General features: G+C 34.8%; 3 protein-coding genes and 1 pseudogene across 3 annotated transcripts; 2 read left to right on the forward strand and 2 right to left on the reverse strand.

The window, feature by feature from the left end:
- Positions 1-833: 833 nt before the first annotated feature.
- LOC126656021 (11S globulin seed storage protein Ana o 2.0101-like) lies at positions 834-2808 on the reverse strand. The gene is made up of 4 exons (XM_050350461.2): positions 2254-2808; positions 1893-2152; positions 1315-1806; positions 834-1230 (listed from the first exon to the last, which is right to left on the reverse strand). The coding sequence occupies exons 1-4, from the start codon at positions 2546-2548 to the stop codon at positions 841-843; spliced, it is 1437 nt and encodes a 478-aa protein (XP_050206418.1). The 5' UTR covers positions 2549-2808; the 3' UTR covers positions 834-840.
- Positions 2809-3447: 639 nt separating this feature from the next.
- On the forward strand, positions 3448-5382 carry LOC126655048 (11S globulin seed storage protein 1-like; annotated as a pseudogene).
- Positions 5383-7094: 1712 nt separating this feature from the next.
- LOC126656405 (11S globulin seed storage protein 1-like) lies at positions 7095-9013 on the reverse strand. Its single transcript, XM_050350975.2, has 3 exons — positions 8366-9013; positions 7778-8278; positions 7095-7628 (listed from the first exon to the last, which is right to left on the reverse strand). Exons 1-3 carry the CDS (start codon positions 8894-8896, stop codon positions 7236-7238), a joined length of 1425 nt encoding a protein of 474 aa, XP_050206932.1. The 5' UTR covers positions 8897-9013; the 3' UTR covers positions 7095-7235.
- A 9055-nt stretch (positions 9014-18068) lies between these two features.
- On the forward strand, positions 18069-20102 carry LOC126655978 (11S globulin seed storage protein Ana o 2.0101-like). The gene is made up of 4 exons (XM_050350405.2): positions 18069-18522; positions 18630-18886; positions 18985-19482; positions 19566-20102. The coding sequence occupies exons 1-4, from the start codon at positions 18228-18230 to the stop codon at positions 19953-19955; spliced, it is 1440 nt and encodes a 479-aa protein (XP_050206362.1). The 5' UTR covers positions 18069-18227; the 3' UTR covers positions 19956-20102.

The raw sequence follows: 20102 nt of genomic DNA on the forward strand, positions 1-20102 counted from the left end.
ATGTTTATCTTATTAGTTAACGTTTAAGTTGATAAAATCTGAAATTTTAGAAGATTATTAACGTTTATAAGTATTTATATAAATTTTTGAAAAGTTTAAATTAACATTTATAGTTATGATGGACTGTGTGCTATTCTTCAATTTTTTTAAACATATTTCTGTTGCTGCATTCTTGTTGTTGTTCTGCATTTTCTGGTTTCTGCTGCTAAGTATCTGATGTTGAGTTTCTGTTCCTGCATTTTCTGGTTTTTGTTGTTGCTGCTGCATTTTTGTTCATGCATTTTCTTGTTTCTGTTATCACCGCTGCATATTCCGATTCTCTTGTTTCGTTTTGCTTCTGCTGATTTTTGTTGTCCGGATTATGCTGTTCGAGTTGCTGCTGCGTCTTCTGGTTTTGGCTGTTTCATTTTGCTACTGCTGCTGCTTATCGTTTGATTTTTTATTTTAAAACTGCTGCTGATCTGCTACCTGGAATTGTGACGGAAATTTATGACGGATTTTTCTGCCACAAATTGTGACCGAATTGTAAGTCTTTTTAGCTGATTTCTGTGACGAAATTGTGACGAATGTGTGAGGGACATTATCCGTCGCAAAATTCATAATTTGTGACGGATTTGTTACGACTTTAAAAAAACTGATTAACTCATCATTATATGAAAAACTGATTAAAAGAAAAGATGTTTATTAATTTATTGGCAAGTAGAAGAAGCTGTTTCTTTACTTACAAGACAAACAACCGAGATCATCTAGTGTCTCTTTTATTTTTCTAACCCTGTGCACATTCATAACAAAAAGGCTATATGTGCATGCCCCTCTTAATTTACATTTCCTTGAATTAAATTAAGCAATTCTCCTTCCAGACTGAGACCTTGATCGACCAAAAGTAGTCTCCTGCCTGTTAAATTTGATCCTTCTTGCTTCGTCGATTGAAATTCCGAATGCGTTAGCTAGCACATCTTGAGGCATGGCTCGGAGGGCTGAGGTGCGGCCAGCAGCATCGGATGTCATGGCGTTGTCGTTGGTCTTGAAGGCCACGTATTCGAATCTTTCGCTCTCTGCTCTTTTCACCACCATGAAGTTCTGGGGCACTGTCAACACCTGCCCTTCTTTAACACTGCCATCGAAGACGCTGTTACCGTTCTCATTAACTATCTGAATCCTAGCTTGGCCCCTGATGGCATATATAATGCTGTGTGCATTCATGTGCCAGTGTGGCAGTCTAATAGCATTCTGCCAACGGTAACAAAATCATTAATCGACTATTAATTCTTCTGCAGAAAATTAATTTAAATGGGAGAGATTGATTAAACTTACGTTGCGGAGGACAACATGGGAAGCGCTGAGTTGGAGGGCACGGAGAATGCGGAGGTTATGGCTGTTGACGGTGCTCAAGCGACCAACTTCAGGAACGAAAACATCAGCACGTGAAGCGTCAGCGATGTTCTCCTTCAATCTCATGCTGCAGAATGTCTCTTCGATGCCATTGAATGGTCGGCGATCAAACTTGCGCTCTTCTTCCTCCTCTCTTTCTTGCTGACTCCTGGAGGGTCTTGTCACCTCAAGGTCACCTTCCACTCTCACAATGTTGCCTCTGTTGTCATTCTCGCTTTGAAGCTTTCTTGCCAATTGCTCATCGATGTTGAAAGCTTCCGCTAGGAGACTCGAGTCCAACCCGCAGAACATGTTATTGCAAGATCCTTGTGTTCGCTCCCTAGTGGGGCGTCTGGAAAATTCACTCTGTCCGTGTTCACCCTGACTTCTGAATCCTCGGAACTCGTCTTCTGGATTACCGGCAAGATAGAAGCTCTGCAACAAAATTTATTAGCAAATTATTTGCTACTTTAGTTTAATTAAACAGTACTATTTAATAATTGTTATAGGAGGTTTGTTACTCTGGGATTATTGTCGAGCTGGTTGTCGCTGTTGGCGGTGTCATAAACACTGACAGCAACAAGGCGTTCGTTTCCGTCATTATAGCACCAGTGAGAAACACCAGCAGGCAAAGCAATGATATCGCCACGACGGACATTGCGAATTTTCTGGTGTTGTTCTTGTTGCCTATCGCTGCTGCTGCCTCTCCTGCCAGCAGACTGTTGAGATTCTTGGAATGTTTCTGCGCATCCAGGAAGCATCACTCCAAGCATACCCCTACCTGCATTTTATAAAAAAAATCAATCAATGTAATCATCACAAGCTAGCAGAAATTATATAACTTTGCTTCTTTAATTAATTTCTCATATGCAATAAGTATACCTTGGACAATGTAGACAAGTTGCGGAGCATTGTGGTAGGCAGGCAACAATAGACCCTTGGGTTCAATAGTGTGCCTGTTGACAGCAACACCAGCACATTGGAACTGATCGTGGTTGGGATTCCATGACTCGATGGTTCCAGCTTCACACTGAATATGGTTATCAGGCTCAAGAGCATTGATCCTATTGAGTTGGCACTGATCATTTTGCATCTGAAACGAACGGCTAGCTAGCGATCCATGGAAGAGAGCAAGAAAACAGAGAGAAAGAGAGAGCAGGATCATAGGCTTAGCCATGGTGTTACAGAAGAAGAGAAATACTAATTGGTGGTGATAAATGGAGAAGTAGAGTTTGATATTTATAGCAGAGGAAGGAGATAATAAGAGTAAGGATTTGTTGAGCTTACTGTTTCATTTGCATGGATCCTTAGTCTTCATCTCTTACACCTCATAAATTCAGGCTTGGCAGGTGTCTTTGATCTGAAAACATGGAAACAAAAAGGGTTATTGAATTTTGTATTTTTGTGACGATTTGTGGCGCGACGAGCAGGCAACGCAAAAGTGGTTATGAAATTTGCCATTTGAGAAATATACAACCAGCTTTTGTATATATCTGCTTAAGATTTTTTATTTTTTTCTTAATTAAGAGTCTGTTTTATAACTTTGTTTAGTAAATAATAAAAACTAATTAGAACAGTAACTCTTTGTATTTGTGTACATTTCAATAATCTATAACAGTTTGAATAAGAAATTCTCTCCAGCCTCACAAATTCAAGCATATTTATTACATTGTAAATTGTAAAGGGCGAGTATGAAGTTATATTTGCCTAATTTATTATGATTATATATATCAAAATTATATATGTGGAGTTAACACTGTTAGAAATCAGTAAATTAGTGACAATGAATAGAGAAGGATTAGAGATTGTTGTAGGGAGATACATCAGTAATGAATTTAGTAAGGATTAGAGAGTGGTTTTATAGAACTTTTCTTTGGCAAACGCACTCCAAATCAGTATCCTATATTAAAATGTGATGAAGATGGTAAAATGGGACTTAATAATGAAAATCAAGATCATTGCAAAACAAGATTATAAGATATGAAAACCCTTCACTGCCTTCTCATAAGGATTTATGTACTCTTCTCCCAAATGGTAAGACACCTGCCCTAACCAATCTTCTGAGGTGTAAGTCATTAGGCCTGTGCAGCCATGCAAATCAACAAGCTCTTAAGCTGCTTCTTCTATAAATACCAGACTCTGCTACCATATTTATCACCACCAATTTTATCGATCTCTCTGCTTCTATCACCATGGCTAAGCCTATTCTGCTCTCTGTTTCTCTCTGCCTTCTTGCTATATTCAGCGGATCACTAGCTAGCCGTTCGTTTCAGATGCAAAATGAGTGCCAACTCAACAGGATCAATGCCCTCGAAGCCGATGATCACATTCAGTGCGAAGCTGGAACCATCGAGTCATGGAATCCCAACCGCGACCAGTTCCAATGCGCTGGTGTTGCTGTCAACAGGCACACCATTGAACCCAATGGTCTTTTGTTGCCTTCTTACAACAATGCTCCACAACTTGTCTATATTGTCCAAGGCAGGGGTATGCTTGGAGTGATGATGCCTGGATGCGCTGAAACATTTCAAGAATCTCAACAATCTGCTGGAAGCGGTGGTAGGCAACAAGAGCAGCACCAGAAGATTCGTCATTTCCGTCAAGGTGATATCATTGCTTTGCCTGCTGGAGTTGCTCACTGGTGTTATAATGACGGCAACGAACGCGTTGTTGCTGTGAGCGTTTACGATACAGCAAACAATGCCAACCAGCTCGATAACAACCCCAGAGTATGACACAATGATTATATGTTAAGGTTGAATTATATTGGCTGATAAAATTAAGCTAAATCTGGTTTAATTAATCCTGTAACAGAGCTTCTATCTGGCTGGTAACCCAGAAGATGAGTTCAGACAACAATCTGCACGCCAAGGTGAGCGTCGCCAGAGCGAGTCCTCCCCACGCGGCAGCCGTAGCCAGAGAGGCCAGGGATCTTGCAACAATATGTTCTGCGGAATGGACACGAGAGTTATTGCCGAAGCTTTCAACATTGACGAACAGTTAGCAAGAAAGCTTCAGAGCCAGAATGACTTCAGGGGCAACATTGTCAGAGTCGAAGGTCGGATTCAGGTTGTCAGACCACCACGAACCCAACAAGAAATGGAGGAGCAACAAGAGCGCGAATCTGAAAGAAGCCGCCATTTCAATGGCGTCGAAGAGACTTTCTGCACCATGAGGATGAAGGAAAACATTGGTGATTCTTCACGTGCAGACATTTTCGTCCCTGAAGTTGGTCGCATGAGCACTGTTAACAGCCATAACCTCCCTATTCTCCGGTCACTCCAGCTCAGCGCTTCCCACGTTGTTCTCCGTAATGTGAGTTAAATATCCTAACGTTGAAACGTTCATTTATTTATTGCACGAATGACGTGACACAACTGTTGCATTGAATAATTATTCAATAATATATCCAATCTAAATCATTTTAATTTAGTTTACAAATCTAATTAATTTTTTTTGGCAGAATGCTGTTAGATTACCCCATTGGCACATGAATGCCCACAGCTTACTCTACGCCATTAGAGGACAAGCAAGGATTCAGATAGTTGATGAAAATGGCCGCAGTGTGTTCGACGGCAGTGTGAGCCAAGGACAAGTACTGACTGTGCCTCAGAATTTCATGGTGGTTAAAAGGGCAGAGAGTGATAGATTCGAATACGTCGCCTTCAAGACCAACGCCAACGCCATGACCTCCGACGTTGCTGGCCGGACTTCATCTGTTCGAGGCATGCCTGTGGAGGTGCTAGCCAACGCATTCAGGGTGTCAATTGAGGAAGCCATGAGGATTAAGTTTAACAGGCAGGAGACCACTTTCGGTCGCTCAGAACGTCGGTCTGAAAGAAGGGCAGTTGCTTAAGTAATAAATTTGCAGTATAGAACTTGAATAAAAGAAAAGGACTCTTTTCAATGTGTAGAAGTTGAATAAAAGAAACCAAATAGATATCTTGTTTTGTGTAATGCAAGTTGACAGAGTTGCTATTTGGAAATTAAATAAACCTTTTCTCTTCTTAATATGATTTCATCACTTCAGTTTTTTAGTTTCTTATGATTGTCCTTCTGAAGTCTAATTCTGCAACAGTTTTGAGATCTCTAAACTTCGGTAACATATCAAAGACAAGTTAGGCAAAATTAAGTAATAACTGTGTCGCTTTACGTGCTTTATACATGGCTCGTAATGTGACTTGTCCATTATATTTTATATTTGATTAATTATTTATTATAAAAATAAAAAACATTTTAACAATAAATAGTATTACTATAACAATTTCTGGTTAATTAGTATTATTTTAAAATTAATAATTATTTATGTAATTATAAATTGTATTTAAGTATTAAACATAAAATTATAATTGAAATAATCGTTAATTAGGAATACTTTATATTATTTTGTATAATTAATGATTATTTTAGTTTAATTATTCTAGGGTTAATGTCAAAAAAATCACGAATTTTACACATTTTCTCATTTTAATCACGCAGTTTAAATTTTCTCATTTTCATGCACGAACTATCACTTTTTCTCAAATTCATGCACGGTGATGAGGTGGCACTCATTCATTGGTGTAAATTGACCTCCACCTCAGCGAATTACACCAATGGAGCCGTGACACCTCGGCACCGTGTATGAATTTGAGAAAAAGTGATAGTTTATGCATAAAAATGAAAAAAATTAAACTATGTGATTAAAATGAGAAAACGTGTAAAGTTGGTGAATTTTTATGACATTAACCCATTATTTTATTAGTATTTCAATTTCATAACCCTGTTTGTTAAGTTTTGCGGAGTTGATAAACATAACCAAATGTAAGATTAGTCTCCCCTCAAGAAAAAACAAATGAATTGCAGCTCAAGCCCATGAATATAAAACTTAACAATTTCCTTTTTTTTTTTGGATAATTGGGAAAGAGGAGCGTTTGTGTGAGGACTTGAACTTACGACCTAACAGTTTACTGTTGAGCGTTTATATCGTTTGAGCTATAACTCATTGGTAGCAATTTCCTCTTCTTACATGTACTAGCTGCTTAACATAGATTCAAGCTAACCCTGTGAAAACAGATAGATGTAGTCTAGTGAATGTCAATTATAAATATGCATGTTTAGCACTCTTGCTTGAAATGAATCATCTAGTCTTCTTGAAACTGCAAAGAGTACAAAAAATATTAGATGAAAGAAGCATATGAGCTTCACCACAAATAATTGATTCCTACAACAAGCTTATGTTTGATTTTGGTAAAGGATAAAATAATCTATTCCATATTAAATACTTATTACTTGTTTTGGTTTATTAAATATTAATTCCATCAAATTATTATTTCATGATTTGATGAAATAAGTATTTTTCTTAAAAAGAATCGTTATTCTATTTTTTAAGAACAAATTTTGCTATGCATGCTTCGCACGGGCTCGTAATTTTACTTGTTATATTAAATTGAAAAATACGTACTCATTTTTCATAAACACATATTTTAATTATATAACTAATTAATAAATTAGTTCATTTTCATTTTTCTTATTCAAGTCATCAACTAATTATACTTCTCTACTTTATGAGTATAGTATGTCAACTATCTACTAACTTCAAGATATAATTCATTAAATAGGCAATATATAGTAGTTATTATGAATCCATCAAATATTATAATACTACTAAATATTCCTAAATAAATAACCTTTTAATGAAGATACTAAAGATGGAGATCATATTACGAAAAGGAAACGTTTATTTTTATTAATTTACAAGTAGAAACTCTGTCAACTTGCATTATACATAAAACAAGATATCTATTTGGTTTCTTTTATTCAATTTCTACACATTGAAAAGAGTCCTTTTCTTTTATTCAACTCCTATACTACAAATTTATTACTTAAGCAACTGCCCTTCTTTCAGACCGACGTTCTGACCGACCGAAAGTGGTCTCCTGCCTGTTAAACTTAATCCTCATGGCTTCCTCAATTGAAACCCTGAATGCGTTGGCTAGCACCTCCACAGGCATGCCTCGAACAGATGAAGTTCGGCCAGCAACATCGGAGGTCATGGCGTTGGCGTTGGTCTTGAAGGCGACGTATTCGAATCTGTCACTCTCCGCCCTTTTAACCACCACGAAATTCTGCGGTACAGTCAGTACTTGTCCTTGGCTCATACTGCCATCGAACACACTGCGGCCATTTTCATCAACTATCTGAATCCTTGCTTGTCCTCTAATTGCGTATAGTAAGCTGTGGGCATTCATGTGCCAGTGGGGTAATCTAACAGCATTCTGCCAATAAAATTTAATTAGATTTGTAAATTAAATTTAAAAAGATATGAATCCATATATTATTAATAATTATTCAACATAACAGTTGTACTATGTTATTTTTGCAACAAACTAATGAAACGTTTGTAATGTTAGGATATTTAACTCACATTACGGAGAACAACGTGGGAAGCACTGAGCTGGAGCGACCGGAGAATAGGGAGGTTATGGCTGTTAACGGTGCTCATACGACCAACTTCAGGGACAAAAATGTCTGCACGTGAAGAATCACCAATGTTTTCCTTCATCCTCATGGTGCAGAAAGTCTCTTCGACACCATTGAAACGACGGCTTCCTTCAGATTCATGCTCTCGTTGCTCCTCCATTTCTTGTTGGGTTCTTGGTGGTCTGACTACCTGCATCCTACCTTCGACTCTGACAATGTTGCCCCTGAAATCATTTTGGCTCTGAAGCTTTCTTGCTAACTGTTCGTCAATATTGAATGCTTCGGCAATGAGTCTCGTGTCCATTCCGCAGAACATATTGTTGCAAGAACCCTGGCCTCTCTGGCTACGGCTGCCGCGTGGGGAGGACTCCATACGGCCACGCTCACCTTGCCGTCCGGATTGTTGCCTGAACTCATCTTCTGGGTTACCAGCTAGATAGAAGCCCTGTATGTAAGAATTATTTCAACAAGATTTAGCCTAATTTTATCATCCAATGTATTTCAACCTTCACATATAATCATTGTTTCTTACTCTGGGGTTGTTGTCGAGCTGGTTGGCATTGTTGGCGGTGTCGTAAACGCTCACAGCGATAACGCGTTCGTTGCCATCATTATAACACCAGTGAGCAACTCCGGCAGGCAAAGCAATGATATCACCTTGACGGTAACGACGAATCTTCTGGTGCTGCTCTTGTTGCCAACCGCCGCTTCCAGCAGATTGCTGAGATTCTTGGAATGTTTCAGCGCATCCAGGCATCATCACTCCAATCATACCACTGCCTTGGACAATATAGACAAGCTGTGGAGCATTATGGTAGGCAGGCAACAAAAGACCATTGGGTTCAATGGTCTCCCTGCTGACAGCAACACCGGCGCATTGGAACTGGTCGCGGTTGGGATTCCATGACTCGATGGTTCCAGCTTCGCACTGAATGTGATCATCGGCTTCGAGAGCATTGATCCTATTGAGTTGGCACTCATTTTGCATCTGAAATGAACGGCTAGCTAGTGATCCGCTAAAGATAGCAAGAAGGCAGAGAGAAAGCAGAATAGGCTTAGCCATGGTGATATAAAAGAAGAGAGATCGATAGAATTGGTGGTGATAAATGTGTAATTGGAGTTTGGTATTTATAGAAGATGAAGCTTAAGAACTTGTTGATTTGCATGGCTGCATGGGCCTAACAACTTACACCTCGCAAGATTGGTTAGTGCAGGTGTCTTACTGCTTGGGGGAAGAGTACATAAATCCTTATGAGAAGACACTCAGAGTACGTTTGGATTCATGGATTTGAATTTAAAATTTAGATTTTAAATTTTACATTTCAAATCCTACATTTCAAATTTATAAATTTCAAATCCATTGTTTGGATAAATAAAAATATTTGAATTCTCAATATATATAATATTTAACTGATAATTAATTTTTTATTTTCTATTTTATTAAATTAATTTTTAAATAATAATTCAAATAAATGTTTTTTTTTACATCGAACCAAACCAATTTTTTTATTAAAGAATCAAAATTTTAAAAGCAATATTTTTTTCTAAATAAATATCTTATAAGTATGTTTTGATGTGATCTTGATTTTCATTTTTAAGTCCCATTTTACCATCTTAAGCGCATTTTAATACATGATAATGATTTGGGGTGAATGTTTGCACAAGAATAATTATGCAAAACCACTCTCAAAGTGTTGCTAAATTCATCTGTCTCAAATCATCACTAAAAAAAAAACTCATTTCTCTCTCAACAAACTTATAAAATGTGGAAATACCTCAACATCTATAGGCAAATGTAGGGTTACATATTTTACAGCTACTGAATTATATCATTCTTATAAAATGATTATCAAACTATAAAAATTACAAAATAATAATTACCGAACTATTATTTTTTCTTCAAAAAGATTATCAAATATTGGAATATGCCTATAATTCTAATTCCTATTTGTATTAGGACTCTATTGTGGAGTATTTGGGTGAAAGGTAACTTTGTTGTCATTGGGCCATTAGGAAGTATAAATCCAATTAGGATTAATATTCATAATGCCATATAGACTATTTATTCACTATAAATACACTACCTTCACTACAACAAAAGTCACCTCTAGGGGCGGTTTTTGTTCTATGTAGGGGCGGTTATAACCGCCCCTATAAGCTGTAACTGCGTTTTACCAAACTGCCCCTAAACCGTCGTTTTCCCCGGCGCCACTACGTCATAGGGGCGGTTTTAACACCTGCCGGGGTAAGTATTTATTAGGGGTGAAGAAGTAGGAGGCGGTTAAGACCGCCCCTACATATAAGAATTTTAAAGAGTGTTGGGGCGGTTAAAACCGCCCCTACATCGAATATTTTTTTAAAAAAATTTGGGCAGTTTAAACTGCCCTACAGAAGTTACATTTACCTACTAATTATAAACTGAAGCATCCGGAAACTCCATTAAGCCAAAAAAGAACAGTAATTTATAAGCAAAAAATTAATTTCAATTACAGGTTAACATCAAAGTAAAGTTAGGTTCAATGTTGATGAATATCCTTGTAATGATCTTGATTCCCAACGAAAGCAAGCAAACTTGAATTCGAACAATTGGTTTGAAGCTGCTTCTAAATACTTGATCCTCACTTTAGTTGATTGTCTCTCTAGTCCACATCCAACATGATAACTCCGTATATCCAGTTAAATTCAATTAAAAAGCTGCACTTTCAAATTCTCAAAAAACAGAGCATAATAAACCAAAAACAGAGTCAAAAAGAACAAACCTGCCGAAGAAGATGCCGAAATTGCAGCACCAACAATGAGAATGTAAAACATATACTACGAATCAAAAAAGAAAGAAAATTTGTTGTTAGCTTCATAATTTGGTTAGGTTAAAAATAATAAAAATGGGTTTCTTGAGTTATCTTCAAAACTTCTTGCATCATCTTATCCGTATCCTTATAGCATAAGAACCAAAAGACTTAACAAGATCATCAAAAAACTGAAGCAAAAGAGTCAAAGAACATAAACTAATGCACCAACACACCCAATTGCCATTAAAACATAATCTAAGGCATCAGCAAAACCAAGTGTAGCTGCTTCTCCTTGCTTTTCTCCATTAGAACTACTAGATTGCAATTTAGATTGCAATCAATCAATGTTCTTCTTTATGTAATTCATGCAAAAAACAGGACCTAGATAACAAATTGATTATAAAACTAATTAACAGAAAAAAATCTGACCTCCATTAGGACCCAGAGAATGCTGCGCCATAAACAGAATCCAAACTGATGGCATCGACCTTCCTGCATCAAACTGAAAATATAATACGAAGAAACATTAAGAAAAAAATTAAAATGTGAAGTGTAAATTGTAAATAACACCTCTCAATGAGATTGAGAAACTGAGACATGTGGTATAACAAAGTTTAAATAATACACCTCCCGATGAGATTGAGAAAGTGAGGTTGAGAAAATTTGTTTATAATGCTCAAACATATAACCAAATTTTGAACCTACATCCTTATGGTTGAAATTCACTGAGCAATAGCCATAATATATATTAGGCAAAAATGATGATAATGAATGAAATGAAGGATGAAGCAAGTTTAACAGTAGCACCTTTAACAACACAGGTTTTAGAAACTGAATAGTCACAAGTTTCGATGTCAATAGTTTCAGTTTGCTGTTTAAGATAGAAGAAAAGCTAATTAGCACCTCTTAAGAAACAAAAGAAGCAAAGATCCTACATACAGCAGTTCAAGACAAATTTCTAAATACAACAGTTCAAGAAAAGAACATAGAAACAGGATCTCACTAAATGAACTATCATTATTTAGCAATTGCATTAGTTGTATCTTAAAGGTCTCCAACTGTAGATATGTAAAAAAAAAACGCCTTTTTTCAGCTGAGCTATAATGAAACTACAAGTACAAATACAACTTTCATAAAGCAACAAATGAGTCAGCAACTGTCTGTACAAGCAAGTCAAGAAATAAAGACAGAAATGAAGGCAGAAAAGCTCACAGGGGACTCCATATTCTTCAGATTTTTTAAAGATAAGATGACTAAAACATTTCTCCAGCTTCAATGATGACATCATTTGCTAGCTTTCAGTTCGGAAAACCGACATACATATCTATTATAAAGTTAATGGAAAAAACAAATAAATACGGGACATAAAAGTAAATGCATAAGATGGTACATCTTGGAGATGGTCCTGTTCCAAAAAAATATCATCCAGGAAAACGAAACAATGAACAAAAACAATAATGCAGTAATGAATTTTTCAAAAACAAAATCCATAGATAAATTTGGGTTATTGGCGATAGGCATGAATATCAAAAAAGGCATAAAGCAACTTACTTATATTAAATATAGATAGATAACATATTGGCGAGCTTCATTCTTCTACAATCTGTCAACAACTTAGGAAAGAATAAGAGCATCCTGCAACAAGGTGACAACAGAAACTCAAAAGACCATAGGAAACTTGCAGTTATTACTATGAAAGAAATGATCACTCATTTGCAGCCCCGCACATCTAACAAGATATGTCCGATCAAGTCAGTACAGATACTGATGTACTGACCAATGCGTTGCGAATTAAAGAAGATTCTACAAGCCTCGATATCAGACGCCTGCGATTATAATACAAGCAGAGTTGAGCAAGGTGTAAGTACCTCATGATTTAAGTTTATGTAATCTTTGCACAAGTACATGCTATGGGAGACATTTGTAAATATAAAAAGTCAAAATTTAGCATCAGTTGGAAGAAATCCTACAACTGTGGATTAGTGCCTGGTCAAAAGCTCCTAGAATAAACATTTTGTAGGATTTCTTTGAATTACATAAATTCATGAAAAAATATCATGTACTTGATTTATCATCTCAATTCAAAATAATTTGAACTGAATGCAGTTTTATTGCAAATACAGAAATACAAATATCACTCATATGCAAGATTACCCCGCAAAATATGCAGTAGAATCCCTAATATAAGTGATATATACGCAATATAAATTATTAATTATTCCTTTAAATGTTAGTCTCCAACAAATAGAAAAACAATTAGTGTTAAGAAGTGGAAAATGATCATACCAGAGAGAGCAACGAATCACGATTATGAGATCATACAAAATATGCAGTAGAATCCCTAATATAAGCTTTCCTCACCAGAAAATAATCCATTGATATCAGTTCTTCTACGCAAAATTATTGAAATCAGAAACCCTAAGAAAATGAGAAGATAATCGTGATTTGGAGAAGAAAAGAAAACTGATTAGGGAAATTATGCGCGAAGAGAAAACTGATTAGGGAATTTACGCGCGAAGAGAATCGTGATTTGGAGAAGATGAAAAAATTGGCTCTCTAAAAGATTACCACATCGTGATTTGAAAAAGAGAAGAAGGAAAAAAGGTTAAAAAATGGATTGGTTTTCATTAATTAGGGGCATTTATGAGATCCGCCTCTGTAAAAGCATTATTTTTGAAAAAGTTTAAACTGCAGGGGCGTTTTCAAACATTGTCCTTAACAAACCGCCGCCAGAAGCTGTTTTTCGTGTAATGAGCTTATTCACCTTTTAGAATACACCAACAACCGAACACACAATATAGACATTGATGTGAATAAGGGGAAAAGGGGGTGTGTGTGATGTGAGGAATATAAATTAACTAGGTCGATGTCCGCGCGTTGCGCGGGTTTAATAATAAAATATATAACTAATATATTTTTTCATCCTATTTTATTTGATAGATAAAAAAATTAAGCAATAAAAAAAATTAAATAATTATTTTTTAGTACATGAACATATATAATTGGAAATCTAAGAACACACATTGAATATACTTCATGCATATCGCCATCAAACAAATAAAGAAAATAATATCATTAGAACATGCTTTCTGGCTATAAATTAGTAATATAATTATAAATTTTTTTTACAATAAAAACACATCCATTGAGTATAAATAATAAAAAATTAATCTATGTAATTTTATTTTTTGTGAAAACTAAATATATTTTATCATTTGAGAAGATGAAAAATACATACTTTACTTGTAGTGTCCAAGTGCATACATGTATATTTGATAAGAAATTTTGTATATGGAATTTTATTGATGGTTCTCATTTATATATAGAAAAATAGTCTTTTTATATTTCATATCTTATAAATATTAATAATATAAAAAATATTTAAGATTTCATAATAAATGACTATAAAGTTTTAAAATCAATTAAATTTATAATTAATTTAAAATAAAAAGTGATTTCATAATTTATGACATTAATGGTATATAAAAAACTCTTTAAATTTATAACTTATAATAAAATATGTTCTATTTCATATTTAATAAAAATGAATAATATGTCAAAACTTTTCAAATTTAATATTTTATAAACATCAATAAAAACACTGCAAATTGCATTACTATAACATTTATGAAGCTATGAAATATGAAAGTTTTTAAAAATTATATAATTTAAAATAAAATTTATAGATTTTTTTATTTTTTATGATTAGTGAATTTGAAGAGGTTTTTTATTAATATTTATAGGCTATGGTAGTTTAAACTTTAAATAGTTTAATTTTTTAAATCTATTTATTTCACTTTTAATAAAATAAATAATATATCTTTAAATTCCATAACTATAATATTAATGAAGCTATGAAATAAAATTTTGAATATGTTCATATATCTTTATGATAAATGAATTTAATTTTTTTCATTAATATTTATAGGTTATGGAATTTAAAGAGTTTTATTATAAAATGCTTTAAGAGATAGGAAGATAATTAAAAAGAAAGCCACATGTTAAAATTTTAATATGCCACTTGGCAAGTTTTTGTTAATTCATGGCTCAAGATTATAATACTTTTGGGTTACTTCTTGTAAAGAGTTAAACACTTTGTAAGTTTTTATTTTAAGGGCATATTTATTAGAGATGTTCTCTATTTGATGATTTTCCACCAATTTTGTACTCCTTTTGATGATTAGTGGATGGCTCGATTCTTTCGCCCGTGGATATACGCTTTAAAGCAGAACCGCGTAAATTTCGTGTGTTATTTATTATTTTGCTATATTGTTATTTGTTGATCAAATTCATAATTAAATACCTACCGAATGGTTTCGATTCCGCTGCGCATATCAATCCGGTCAAGAACCGGTCAAGACAATTGGTACTAAAGATTCAACAATCAGTATCAATGTTACAACACCAAACAATAACAAATTATAAAATGGTTTCCGAACAATAACTTTTTCACAAAATGATTACCAAATTATATTTTTATTATACGTCTTTTCCTTGTCCACATCTATAATTTGATAACCGTTTGGCAAAGACGTTATAATTTGGTAACTATTTTATTAAAGGCTTAATCACCAAAAAAACCCTCACCTTTTAGCCCCTTTTCAGTTGCACCCTGACGTTGCAATTTTGTTAGTTGCACCCTAATTCGCACCTTTGGGTTTCAATTCCACCCTCAAAATCAAATTGGACTCTTTTTCACTCGGAAAAAATTCATAAAAACCCTTATAAAGTACTCGTTTGAACTCTTTTCCACATAAGAAGTTAAAAATGGATGACTTATTTTAACTTTTTTCAAATGAAAAAGAGATCAATTTAGGACTTGAGGGTGGAATTGAAAACTAAAGGTGCGAATTAGGGTGCAACTGACAAAATTACAACGTCAGGGTGCAACTGAAAAGTGGCTAAAAGGTGGGGTTTTTTTTGGTGATTAAGCCTTTATTAAAAGAAATAGTAATCGGCAATTGTTTTGTCACTATTTATTATTTGGCAACCACTTTATAAAAAAAAGTACTATAGTTCATATTTAACTAGGAAATGTAACTTCAAACTTGGCCTTTACAATTTATAAGAAACTAAACATTGAAAGCAAATCTCGCTGATACACATATTCCTGATCAAAACGATGAGAAATATTTTATGATGGCAAATGTTTTCACTTTTAATTTATTATGGTAGTACCCTTAAAGATACCATATAAACAGCATAGTACCCAGAGGCGGATTCAAGTGTATGAGGGTGGGGTCCATGGAAAAAACAAAATTATCTATGTATATATGTTAAAAATCCACTATAATAATATTACTGTACATATATAAAATAGACCTATAAACTACTTAATAAAAGTTAGCTAAATAAATTTTAAAAATTCTTTTATTATATTTATATCTTATATAATAATAAAATTTGATATCAGATGCAATATATAATTGGCCAAATATTGTAAAAAGACCAAACTTTTCACAAAAATTTTACAAAAGTCCTGACCTTTTAATTTTGTTGATTTTGGCCAAAAATGGATTATTTGGTTTCACAAAAGTCCTGATTTTTCAATATTTGGCATGCCACGTAGGCGCCACATAGGCAAATTGAAATCAAATTGAGAGTTGACCACAATTGAAACTAAATAATTTATTTTTGGCCAAAATCGACAAAATTGAAAGGTCATGACTTTTATGAAACTTTTATGAAAAGTTTGACCTTTTTATGACATTTGGCCTATATAATATAATACACCTTTTAGTTAAAATATTAAAAAAAAACTTTTAAACCTAAATTGTTCGTATTTTAAACCAAAATTATAAATTTTACGTTAAGAATCAGTGAGCATTGTACAATTATAATATATATTAATTTAACTTTAAAAATAAAAATTGCTGAGTATACTTTAATATTTTAAGTAATTAATGTTAAATATTTAGGTACATGCATGTATTTCTTATATATATTATTAAGTGTTTTAATATTTTTATTTGTATATAAAATAGAACAATAGAGTATAAAATTATACATAATTTTTTAAAATTTTATTTATTAACTGATATTAAATTTAAAAGTTTATGTTTGTTTATTTATTTACTAAAATTCGATTTAACAATTTAATCCTATATACTTTTCTAAATAAATTATGTTGAAATATAAAAAATAATATTTATTCTTAGATAATTTTTTTAGCTTATCAGTTCTTATAATTATCTGACATAACATTTGTACAATGTACTATACGTAACGAGACTGATAAAGGATAATTTACGAGATAAAATGAGTGATTAGCTGAAATATATTTAAATAATATATATTGAAAATAATCTATTTAATAATATGAATAATTATCAAATAATTTAAAAATAAAAATTCATCAAAAATATTTATAAAATAATTATTTATTAAAATTTTGTATAATTATATGACTTAAATTTTTAGTACACAAATGGACTCCACCATATGAAATTTCTGGACCGCCACTGATAGTACCGTCAGCTCGGATAGGCAATATGAATATTCTTGGAGTTGTGAACTTGGAGAGAGTTTTTTTTCGAATAAAGGGTCAACGCGCCCCCTAAACTTTTTGGAGTTGTGAACTTGGAGAGAGTTTTTTTTTGAACAAAGGGTCAACGCGCCCCCTAAACTTCTTGGAGTTGTGAACTTGGAGAGAGTTTTTTTTTTTTGAACAAAGGGTCAACGCGCCCCCTAAACTTATGACACGCGGTCATCTAACCCAATTTATACTTTTTTTAGCAATTAACCCCAAAACTCTTCATTTTTGGGTCAAATAACCTCATAATTGTATTTTTAAAACGCGTAAAATACAAATCGGAGATGAGGGATGTAAAAAAATAATTAGATACTTCCTTAATTGTTGCGATATAATTATCCTAAATTTATTTTTTGAAATAAAAAATATAAATTATGGGTTATTTGACCCAAAAATGAAGAGTTTTGGGGTTAGTTGCTCAAAAAAGTATAAATTGAACTAAATGACCTCGTGTCACAAGTTTAGGGGGGACGTTGACCCTTCATTTTTTTTTTTTTTGGATGAATTGGAGAGAGTTTCTTATTTGAACTGTCATAAATTTATTACTATCCTAATTAGTTTTTATTAAAATAATTGTAATAAACAAAGTGTACTGCATAACCCCTGGAAATTATCCCCTTGGAAATATGGGCAAAATTAACAAGTTAAAATATAAAATCAGAAGCTACAAACAGACCCTACTTAACAATTTTTTTTAGCCGATGTGTAGAAATAGCTGGTTGTTTTTTCCCTCATGTAAAATTTGATAACCCTTTTGTTTTCATCTGTTAAGTTTTGCGTGGCCTGCTCGTCGCGCCACACACACCAAACCATTATCATATAATTTCTGTTAAGATCTAAGACACAAAAGACTAAAGCTCCATAATTCTTTTTGTTTTTATGTTTGAGGATGTAAGACAGCTGCCGATCCTGAGTTTATGAGGTGTAAGATATCAAAGCCTAAGGATCCATGCAAATGAAAGAGCAAGCTCAGCAAATCCTTACTCTTATTATATCCTTGCTCTGCTATAAATAGCAGACTCTACTTCTCCATTTATCACCACCAATTTCAGTCTCTCTTCTTTTATATCACCATGGCTAAGCCTATGATCGTGCTCTCTCTTTCTCTTTGCTTTCTTGCTCTCTTCCATGGATCGCTAGCTAGCCGTTCGTTTCAGATGCAAAATGATCAGTGCCAACTCAATAGGATCAATGCTCTTGAGCCTGACAACCATATTCAGTGCGAAGCTGGAACCATCGAGTCATGGAATCCCAACCGCGACCAGTTCCAATGCGCTGGTGTTGCTGTCAACAGGCATACCATTGAACCCAAGGGTCTTTTGTTGCCAGCTTACCACAATGCTCCACAACTTGTCTACATTGTTCAAGGTTTAATATAGAATTAATTTATGAAAATTTAACTAAAGAAGCAAATTTCTTTAATTTCTGCTAGCTTCTGGTGATATGATTGAATTTTAAATTTTGATAAAATACAGGTAGGGGTATGCTTGGAGTGATGCTTCCTGGATGTGCTGAAACATTCCAAGAATCTCAGCAGTCTGCTGGTAGGAGAGGCAGCACCGATAGGCAACAAGAACAACACCAGAAAATTCGCAATGTCCGTCGCGGCGACATCATTGCTTTGCCTGCTGGTGTTTCTCACTGGTGCTATAATGACGGAAACGAACGCCTTGTTGCTGTCAGTGTTTATGACACTGCCAACAGTGACAACCAGCTCGATAATAACCCCAGAGTAACAAACAGCAACCTATAGAACACTATTATATAGTATTGATTACTTAAACGAGTTAAGTTGGCTAATAATTAATTTGCTAATACATTTTGTTGCAGAGCTTCTATCTTGCCGGTAATCCAGAAGATGAGTTCCGAGGATCTAGACGCCAGGGTGAACGTGGACAGAGTGAATTTTCCAGACGTCCTAGTAGGGAGCGAACACAAGGCTCTTGCAATAACATGTTCTGCGGGTTGGACTCCAGTCTCCTAGCGGAAGCTTTCAACATCGATGAGCAATTGGCAAGAAAGCTTCAAAGCGAGAATGACAACAGAGGCAATATCGTTAGAGTCGAAGGCGACCTTGAGGTGACAAGACCATCCAGGAGTCAGCAAGAGAGAGAGGAGCAAGAAGAACGCGAATACGATCGCCGACCAGCACCTTTCAATGGCATCGAGGAGACATTCTGTACCATGAGATTGAAGGAGAACATCGCTGATCCTTCACGTGCCGATGTGTTTGTCCCTGAAGTTGGCCGCTTGAGCACCGTCAACAGCCATAACCTCCGTGTTCTCCGTTCCCTCCAACTCAGCGCTTCCCATGTTGTCCTCCGCAACGTAAGTTAATTAATGTCTCTGTTCCTAATTAATTTCTGCAGCAGACCTACTTAATTAATAAGCTCTATTGTTACAATTGGCAGAATGCTATCAGACTGCCACACTGGCACATGAATGCACACAGCGTTATATACGCCATCAGGGGCCAAGCCAGGATTCAGATAGTTAACGAAAACGGTAACAGCGTCTTCGATGGCAGTGTCAAAGAAGGACAGGTGTTGACTGTGCCACAGAACTTCATGGTGGTAAAAAGAGCAGAGAGTGAAAAATTCGAATACATAGCCTTCAAGACCAACGATAACGCCATGACATCCGATGCTGCTGGCCGCACGTCAGCTCTTCGAGCCATGCCTCAGGATGTCTTAGCCAATGCATTCGGAATTTCAATCGACGAAGCAAGAAGGATCAAATTTAACAGGCAGGAGACTACTTTTGGTCGATCAAGGTCTCAGCCTGGAAGGAGAATTGCTTAATTAATTTCAAGGAAATGTAAATTAAGAGGGGCTTGCACATGTAGCCTTTCTGTTATGAATGTGCAGAGGTTTAGAAAAATAAAAGAGACACTAGATGGTCTCTGTTGTTTGTTTTGCAAGTAAAGAAACAGATTCTTTTACTTGCCA

This window comes from Mercurialis annua, linkage group LG7, assembly GCF_937616625.2.
Source record: "Mercurialis annua linkage group LG7, ddMerAnnu1.2, whole genome shotgun sequence".
NCBI classification, from domain to species: domain Eukaryota; kingdom Viridiplantae; phylum Streptophyta; class Magnoliopsida; order Malpighiales; family Euphorbiaceae; genus Mercurialis; species Mercurialis annua.